This window comes from Convolutriloba macropyga, unplaced genomic scaffold (genome assembly GCF_964194025.1).
Source record: "Convolutriloba macropyga unplaced genomic scaffold, txConMacr16.3 SCAFFOLD_6625, whole genome shotgun sequence".
In the NCBI taxonomy this organism is placed as follows: domain Eukaryota; kingdom Metazoa; phylum Xenacoelomorpha; order Acoela; family Convolutidae; genus Convolutriloba; species Convolutriloba macropyga.
This window is the reverse complement of record NW_027449371.1, coordinates 131-9,915: the sequence shown is the minus strand read 5'-3', so window position 1 is coordinate 9,915 and position 9,785 is coordinate 131. Positions and strand designations below refer to the sequence as shown.

Sequence of the window (9,785 nt, the reverse complement as noted above, 5' to 3'; positions counted from 1 at the left end):
TGCCTCTCTCCCTCCGTCTCTCCCTCTCTCTCTCTCTCTCTCTCTCTCGTCCCTGTCCCTGCCCCCTCTCCTCCGCCTGTATTCTGTCCTCTGAGTGCTTTGCTGCTGGTCCCTACAGGTGACTGGACACTGGAGTGGTACCACGACAACGGCCAGGTCGATCAGCTCAAGTCACGCGATGGCAGCGGCGTCCTCACTGCTGAGCCTGAGATCACAGAGCACCAGCTGGGAAAGGACGACGAGTTCCTGCTGCTCGCATGCGATGGATTTTGGGGCGTGTTTGACAACCAGCGAGCCGTTGAGCTGGCCCGCCTGCGGCTGCAGGTGCACAATGACCCGCAGAAGTGTGCGGAGGAACTGGTACGAGCCGGCGCTGCCCCCCCCCCCCCCCCCCCCCGCCCCTTTCCTCGCCTCTCATGTCAGCTCGTGTCGGTTGTTTGATTTTTTTTTCCATATTCTGTGTCATGGAATGCATCTCTCCACAGTGACCGTTTTGATCTGCACCACAGCCTTGGTACAGACAGGCGGCGGGGGGGGGGGGGGGGGTTCGAAGTCGGAGGGATGAAAAAGAGGAGTTGGATTGTAAAAATCAGCGATATCCGTCAACTCCGGCAGGCAGGCGTGTATGTGTGGGTGTGGGTTTGTGGCGAGAGCAAGGGGGTTAACTGTGTTGTAGACCTACGTGCATTTCTTCCAACTTTTGTCAGATGGGTCACAATCAGAAGAGAGGCTGTGGAGGGCACCAGTACTAGTACCACCTCCCACCTCTCCGAGACCCCGATGAGGGGATGCACTGCACAGCTCTCTGGCTTTCTGTGGCCTTGACCTTCTCTGCTGCCGTACCTCTTCAGGTGGCTGAAGCTGTGAAGCGGCACTCAACAGACAACATCAGCGTGGTGCTGGTATGCTTCCAGGAGCAGAGCCCTGCAAAGCGACAGATCGCACGGACAGGCAGTGGGCGGAGAGGTCCCCTCAAGTCTGTGTCGAGCAGCGCACTCATGCGCCTCGTTGAGTTCCTGGACTGATCAACAACAGCCACAGTGGCGCCACAGGGCCTGCGTGAGGCAGAATTGTGCCACAGCAGCCGTTTATCAGTCCCCCATCTTCTTCGTCTTCTTCCCTGCCTGCCGATGCTGGCAAGGAGTGATTTTGGTCCTCAAAGTGCCTGTGGCATTTGCTGGCAGAGTAGCCTGCCGCTTCTCGGAGACGAGAGGCCTGTACACATTGCAGTGTAGGGTAGCGACAGCAGCAGCAGTGGTTCCCACGTATATTCTACCGTACTCGAGATTGATGGCGGTGTTAGTCATTTCAAGCCGCAGTGGGGGAGGTCAGGACGAGGCATACATCCCAAGTCAGGTGGCAGCTGCAGGCTGCCAGCCTCCATGAAAGGCCATCCTGCAAATTCCCTCGTCCAACCCCCCCCCCCCCCCCCCCCTTCCCTTTTCCACTCCTTCCTCATCAGAACGTCCTCCTTTATGCCCGTCTTCCACTTATGACTGAACTGTTGTACTTGTATGTATTGTGTATTCATCCCTCCCGGCCAGTGAGCCAACCCCCCGCCCACCCATGCCTGGGGTGCTACAGCGCCCGTCCATGGCCTGGCAAAGCAATATGTATGGCTGTAGCACTGTGCTCTATGTGGGCATGCCTTTGTGAGTTCACCTGCGTGTGAGATGCTCACTGTAGGGCCTCAGGCTGCAAGGCCGCCACGTGTGTCTATTTTAGTTTGCCGGGAAAGGGATAAAGTCGAGATTGTCTGTAATGATGGTGACAATAATACTGGCGTACGTCGGTCCAACCCAACCGCGCCGCAGGTTCCGTCCTGACAGCCTTCATCCGTGACCACGGAAGACTGCGGCTGGGTATCGCAGCGTTGCCAGTGAGCAGGCAGTCGTGCGGTCCTCTGGGGCACTTGCGGATGAACAAAGATGCAGTCATGACCTGGCCAGTGTCCCAAAGGTCACGTCAATACTTACAGATCTGTGAAGTTTTATGTGACTGCCTTCGGCCCCTGTTATGTTTGTCCGGCAGAAGGTGCCAGACCGCTACAGCATCCCAGCGGCAGCATTTAAGGTATAGCACAGAGATCCCTAGATTCGAGGTTCTCCGGTGACGAGGGCTTGTAGGCCAGGGCTGCGGAAGATCACAGGCCCTACTCGCTGCGTCGTTATCGGTTGGTTAAGGGACAGCCGGGACACGGCGGAGGCTGTTCTTCACACACCCATACGCGTTGGTCCAAAGCACATGTCGCGGCCAGAGTTGTACCGTCCCGTGGGTGTCCCGCTCACCCTTGTCATGGACCGCTCTTCTCCAAGTTGGTGCGAGTAGGCCCGGTGCCGGTTGTTTTGAGGTCTGTCCTTCTTGCGAGTGTGCTCCTTGGCCGCCTGCACAGTTTGCACCAACACAGCACGGATGAAGGCGACCACCCCTGGGACCGGTGCCAAGAAGCCGGATTGCTTGCATGACCTCAAGCCCTGCCCGAGGAGAAAGTGCGGTGCCAACCGTGCAAAACACTACATACAGAGTGCCGAATCTCAGCTGCTTACTGAGGGCAGCACGACATCTAATTCAAACGTACTGGGCAGCGAGACTCTGGCTCTGGTAGACAGGAAATCTCGGGAAATTTGATCAAGCAGCAAGTCGAGAACGCGAGATCCCCGTGTGCCCTCGGCCCTCACAGCACACGCATGCTGTCGCCAGTTGTTACCGTCCCCTCCTTCTGCCCCCCTGAGTAGTGAGCAAATGGTACAATTCCTGACCTTTTGACGTGAATTTGTGATGGGCGTCATGACGGTGGACCGGCGAGTCTCGTGGTAATCTTCATTATAAATGTGCTTCCTGCGGACGGCATCTTTGTGCAGGCTCTCGGCTGTGCGGGACCGCCGTGCCTGAGAAGCACAAAGTCAGCGGGGTGGGATGTGAGGGAGCGCATAGGCACAAACGACCATGGCCCGCCCATGCCATATGGACGGTGCGCGCGCCACAGTGCCACAGGAGAGTGCGGGTACAGGTGTTGGTGCAGAGTTGATCACAGGGATAAACTCACTGCTACAAAAACTGAGGGCAGGCTGTGCTGGGTAACTGCTGCCCAAGTACGTGAGCTCAGCACCTGAACCGTGTGGTTGGGTTTTGTCATGAGCAATGCAAACCGTGCGGGCATGCAGGAGACACAGCCGCCAAGCGCACCATCTCTCCGATTTCTGCACTTGTGAGCCAGATCTGAGGGTCCTCTGTGGCTCCCCATTGGCTGAGCATCTTGTCTTGAGGCTGCCCAAGAACGCAAGCAGGTAGGTTTACTCAATTATCGGTGAATTTCAACCATTGGAACTACTTGCCCGGCAGCCATGCATTGGACAAATGTCATCACTGCGCTGTCGCCTGATCCCCCATCTCTCTGTCACCAGGTGTTTTATATGCGGGGACAACTCGAGGTAATCGTTGCCCTCAGTTAGGTGGGGGTGGTAGGGGCAAGAGAAGGGAAGCGAAGGGAGGGGTGGGGTGGAAGGGAAGAGGTGGATACTGGATAGGGAAGGGGAAGGGGTGGATAGGCCGGGAAGGGAAAGGGGTGGGAAGGGAATGGCATTGGGGTTTTCCACCTCTTGCTAGAGCTAACTCTCGAGCACTCACCGTGGTTCTTTTAATGACAGACACCTCTGGAACCGCAAACCATGCTGGAGCATCACCAGACACCTGTTGATTCATGACAGGACATAATCATGGGGAGAGACAGCCTGGGCAACAGCCATATCCTCCACGCCCCCCCCCCCCCCCCCCCCCTGCCCCCACCCCCCAAGGGCCCCGTGGCCGCCCACAGTGTGCGCCGGCCCCGTGCACCACCTCAGCCCCAAATTGCCAGCTTCTGTGTGCACCTTTGTATGGTCACCAATCACATGGATCGGCCTGAATGGATCTCCAGGCTTTGTGGATGATTGGTCCCGCAGTATCTTCCGAACATTCTGCAGGGCACCAGCGATTGCACGCAAGGTCAGGGTGCCGTCAGCCTTATCATCGCGGGTCAGCATGTGGTAGTGTGGCCTCTTGTGGCTGGACACCAGGCCGGCAGAAACAAGAGAGGCATTGATGAATTCTTCATCGGCAGGCAGAGTTCAAAGACCAGCAGTGGAGAAACGCTAATACAGCGTTGCTAGCTTTTTGAAGGGATTGCAATTTGCAGGCCATCCTCGCAGCTTAGTTAAATGGTTCCACTTCCGGAGAGTTGGGATGATGGAGGGGCGGAGACGGTAGGGGAGTCCAGAAAGTGCAGGAGTCCAGAAAAGGAAGTCCAGAAGTGCAATCGAGAAAATGAGCACAAACAGATGCGAATGGCTCGTCGCTGCCAACAAAGACATTGCCCAAACTGCTGATGATGCCCACTGCCCAGTCTCTGCCAAGAACACACTGTTGGCACACCGCTGGGCCCCACACCTTGTGCTGCTCCCAAGCTATTGTCTTGTACCGGCTGAACTTCTCGGGACGCTTCATCACGTCGACCCCGACCCTATGTGCCACAGTCCGTCGTCTCAGTTCGTCTCCCGAGTGTTTTGGGAGCTGATGAGAGAACTGTCCAGGGCCGGCCATATGCTGGCAGTGGTGAAGCCCGAACAGGGCCAGAGCCATGATGAAATACAGGGCTTCACCTGTCCGCTCCCCTGCAAAACCTAGTCCTTGTATTTGCCGTTGCACCCGGGTCCACCATTTTATCAATGTCGATGCCCCCCCATGTGCTGGGGCCGTACTTGACATTTCTGTACAACACAGAAAGCGGAGCCGATGTCAGGCGCTGCCAACTTGAGGCAGCCGGTGTGGTGGGTACTGGTGGATGAGGATGCCAGAGCAAACAGAAGATCAGAGGGGACAGTTGAAGTGGCGCAGACCTCTCATCGTCTTTCAATGACTTGGTCAGCAATGTGCGGTCCATCGTTTGGGAGCGCATAGACTTCACCGCAAACTCCCCAATGTTGCCTGAGGTTTGTGGCCTCTGCACGTTCGCAGGGATGAAGGGCTTTGCTGCAGCTACAGCTGAGGATGTTGGCCTGTGCTCGGCCGTGAAACAACAGCAGTAGAAGTCTGTTAGGCTCCTCTCCTCGAACACGCCAGTGGTTCCCCTTGCAGCCATCCACGGCCGAGTGCTGTTGATGCAACCAGCGTCCACTAAATCCACACACATCAGCCCAATTGCTATATCTCACCTGTCAGGAACATCCATGGCCCAGTCTCCAAGACATGTCATGCTGACATTCTTCGTGAGGCCGTCCGCGGAGTTTGAGTCGAACTTGCTCTTCACATATGTCTCTGCACATGGCATGTGTACCACAAATCGTCACTTCTGATGTCACTTGCGAGCGGCTGCACTCACCTACTGGCATCCAGACAGTCCAGATGTGCTCGGACAGAGCATCTGATGGCGGGAGGATTTGATGAGGCGTTCCAGCGAGATGCATTGACCCTAGACTGGTTCGAGTTGTGTGTGTGTGTGTGTGTGTGTGTGTGTGTTGCCAAGTGGGGAGCGTCCATGGAAGGACAATACAGGAAGGCCAGAGGGCGAAGAAGGCAGTGCCAGGGATCGTGCAGTGGTCCAGGACTGGGGCGGACGCAATAACGATACCCTACACGACATTAAGACGGATTCCACGCCTGAGAGATCAAAATGCATGCCGTGACAGCGTGAGTTGCCATGTGCCTGACCTCCAATCTTTTCGGATGTCTTTGAGAATCGCTCCGCCGGTGCATCAGGATGCTCCATCACGATCTGCGAGCCGAATGTGCTCTGCATGAATCAACAGGGCTTGTCAGTTCACGCACCACAACTCGAAAGCTCCCGCGGTGGATGTTACAAAGCAGGCACCGAACGCGTCCTGAAAACAGATGTGAGCTTGTGTGAGCAGCACAAAATTTCTGGAGCAGCTCTGCGTCGTGGATCGTAATGGCATGTGCAAATGCCAGTTGGTATGCAATGCATCTCACCATGATGAAGTCATACTTGTGTGGGATCCCTGTATCCCAGCGCGACTCCTGTTTGTTCCAAACCGGCAGCTGGTGATGTTGCGGCTTTCCCTTTGCAGATGCCCTGGTTTTGGTGAGGAACTGCGACATCACTTCATCAGCTGGGCGGCCACCAACTCGGGTGTCCTTCGGCTTTGTCTGTGAGGTGCCAGGGATATATCCAACCCTGAAGACAATCAAGGCAGGGGTCAGGGATAAGAAGCGATATATACAGCCAGAAAGCAAATGACTGAAGAAGAAATAATCAGGAATGCAACAGCAACTGTCTGCTTGGAGCCAGGTTACTGCTGCGGGGGCCCCCATTACCTGTTGCGAGCTGGATCCAGGGTCTGGTAATTGGTCTTTTCCTGCAAATTCTCGCACAACCCACAAAGTTGTCATTCACGCTTGCACAGGCACGTCTTGGAACACATCAAAGATCCATCAACCTCAGTCTCCCCAAAGAGTTTTCAGCTCGCACATATTGCAGATGTACGGGATAAATGCCCAAGGGTTGGGGGTGTGGAACAGAGTTTTCCTGCCTGGCAACTACGTGTGCACAGGGGTTTCCTTGTGTGTATGGGCGGGCGGGGGGAGAAGGGGGGGAAGGGGGGTGATTAGGAACGGGGTAGGGAAGGGGGTCACATCAATACGGACGGCTCTAAGAACGAGCCGTGGCTAGTGGCAAAGGGGGATACCTCGGCATAGGCGTCAAAGGCGTCATTGTACTGCGTGTTGTACATACCCGGGAAGGTCCTCATATGCTCGGTGTCGCCCTGACGACCCATCTTGCCCTCGATAGGCGACACTCAGCGATGCCAGTGAATATACAAATGTACTTCAATTAGTAACAATTGCTGTGGCCCGCCTTTACCACCCACCGACGATACAGTGCAGCTTTCGCTAGCTTGCTGGTGTGTGTGCGGCCTGATGCGTCAAGCGTGCGACACACGGATCAGCTGCGCATGCCGGCATGCACGGACGGCGGCCAGGAATGTGCCCGGCCTGCGATTGACCAGAGCATGAGATGAAATTGTTAGTTTCAGCTTAGAATCCTCGGGTCTGCCCCCAATTACCATTCCAATCGACGAGTTCGGCGGCGATAACACTCTGCACATGGCGGCCGACCGACACTAATTTCAGACTCGTTGGTAGCGACGGTACTACTGTACGTAGCAACACGGGTGCCCCTCCGTGAAACCAGTGACAAGCTTTCTGCCGTCCCACGCCTGCGAGGAGTTGACGACCCGCTTCCTGATCTTTCTCCCCAGCAACTTTCAAGATAACCAAGATGTGATTTTCATGCTTACCTGATCGATCTCGGCTCCTGTGCGGCCAGTTGGGTAGCAGCGATCAGGGCTGATGAAACCCGACCACTTGCTTTCACATGCGGAGCTCCAAGCTTGTAAGCAAGGTTGGTGGTACGGTAGGTAGAGGCGTACGTGGTGCTCTCATTCATGATATGTAAAAATTTAAAATTGTAAACGCTCTATCATAGGTGCAGGCGCGCATCAGGTACCTCTATTGTACCCTAGGTCTGTGCGTAGATAATATCAGCTAGATAGGCACCGGATGAGGCAGCTTGGACGATGGACGAATGACGATGGTCGATGTGTTACAGTAAACAACCACGTACTATACGTACGCGGTGTACAAAAGCAGCGAACCGCGAACTACCGTCTACCCTACCGCCCTATAGTCGTACAGAATGTTTAATTAAAATTGCAGACGTAGCCCGTAGGTAGGTACGGTAGGTAGGGTAGGTCGGCAGGGTGAAACGATAGCAGTTACACACCAAGGGTAGGGCAGGCCGGGTAGGTACTGCCGGCCCATCGAATGCGCGTAGCCGCGATCATCCAGAGGGATCCCCTCCAGTTGGGTGTACTATGTACAGCTTTGACACGCGTGTCACATTCTGTCACATTCTGTCAAATCATGTTGTCTACTCGTATAGTAGGTACCTTTATTACCCCAGCCTGCTCGAGGCAGGTATCAGTGCACTGACTGGTACAGTAGGCACTTAGGTGGGTAGGGTACTGGTACATAGGTTTTTTCACATTCATGTACTCTGAATCGACTTCAGACTCCAGAGCCCAGCCCAGCTCCTCGCCCTAAAACGTTTGAATTGAAATAGCCGCGTAGGGTACCTACCTCTAGAGTACCTACCTGTACATCCAGGCCGGATCAGTACGTCGTGTCTAGCGCCGGCCGGCTGTCCGGCTCGACCAGTGGGGCTCGACTGGGCTCGACCAGGATCGCTCCTCCTGGCTCGACCTCTCGATCCTATCTATACATATATATAGCGCTTACTTACTTACAAGTTACACGTACTCCCGGGTTTGTAATCAACCTATATCACTTACAAGTTACACGTACTCGTACTGTACTGATCACCTCCGGGCTCCGGCCGGGTGCATATTATATATCGCTATATTATAGCTGATACATACTCGTAGGGTACGAGTACCTAGCCACATCTCGATCCTGATTCCTGGGCCCTGGCGCATGCATGCACTGATGTCTGATCCTACATGCACGGACGGGGACGGTTTTCACGTTCTTCCCCTGGCCGGCGTGAAAAAACCAAAACACACAGAGTAGAGTGCTCGTTTTTTTTTTCACCCGCGGGAGAAGGTGGGTCGAAAAGTATGGTAATCGTAGGTACTGTAGGCTACCCTACCCTGCCTCCTGCCTACAGTAGGTACCTAGGACTCTCACACCGACCACGCCGGCCTTTCACAACCATTTTAAAAATTTTCGTAAATTGTCGGGGGTCGTCTGACACCGATCAGGTACTTGGGATCGCAACGGGCTGGAAACAGTTTCAACAACCCCCCGCCGCCGCGACTTGGGAGACGCTACATCCGCCGCTGCCAGTACCCAAGCCCCTGGGTCTGAGGAGCACAGGCAGCGGGACCGTTTAGATATCTCGATACCATCCGGATCCTGCCACGGAGCTGCTCTCTGCACCCCGTTCCTTTCACATCAGCTTCCCTTCTCACGCAGTGGTTGCAAGGGTTGTCATGGCCGTTCAACACTGCAATGGCGCCATGGACACGAACGGGCCCTCCCGCAGTGTTGTTCTACCCCCATCCCCAAACTGGTACTTCACATGCCTAGGGCTGGAAGGGCATGCGTGGTTGTGTAGACGCCTCTTGCGGCGGACGCATGCATGGCCGCGAGGCACAGCACCGTGCCTTACATGATCTCTTTCACAGCAATGCCATTCTGTCATGATTCCCATCTGCTCCCCCCTCCCTCCCCCCAGCCTCCCCCTTCCCCGGTCCCCTCCTGCGCCGCCTCACCCTCTAGCTCAGTGTTCGTCACTGGCTCCCACCTTCTTCCCGCAGTTCTGTTCGCAGCCACTGCTCTCACATTCTCCCACGTTTTGTGTCCGTTGGCATGTCTCCAGGTACATCTCCTGCCTGGCTGACCGCAGCAATGACGGGGGCCTGCTGGTGTATGCTGCGCACAACTTGGTGGTCGTTCTTAACCCCAAACAGCACCGCATTCTGTGCATCCTCACCGGTACACCTCTCCTCCTCCGTTGATTGCATGTTGGAGCCTTACATTGCGCCAGGGCTCTGCTATGACCGAGTTTTCTCTCCTGCCGCAGCCTCCCTGCCCGCCAACTGAGGCAACCATCTCAGTGCCCTTCGTTCCTTCTCCCTGCCGCGCCACGCAGGCCATTCCAATAGAGTTACTGCGGTGGCCTTTGCTGGATGGGCCGTCAGTGCGGAGGGGGGCACCCTGGCCCGAGTGGTTTCCTGCGCAGCGGACCGCTCCTTGAGGCTGTGGGAAAT

General features: G+C 55.6%; 1 protein-coding gene across 1 annotated transcript; it reads left to right on the top strand.

Annotated features, from left to right (window-relative positions):
* Positions 1-118: 118 nt before the first annotated feature.
* On the top strand, positions 119-1,411 carry LOC142354991 (uncharacterized; the record flags this gene model as incomplete). Its single annotated transcript, XM_075407306.1, has 2 exons — positions 119-360; positions 852-1,411. Coding segments are annotated over 2 exons (416 nt in total), but the record flags the coding sequence as incomplete, so codon positions are not given.
* Between the last annotated feature and the right edge of the window lie 8,374 nt (positions 1,412-9,785).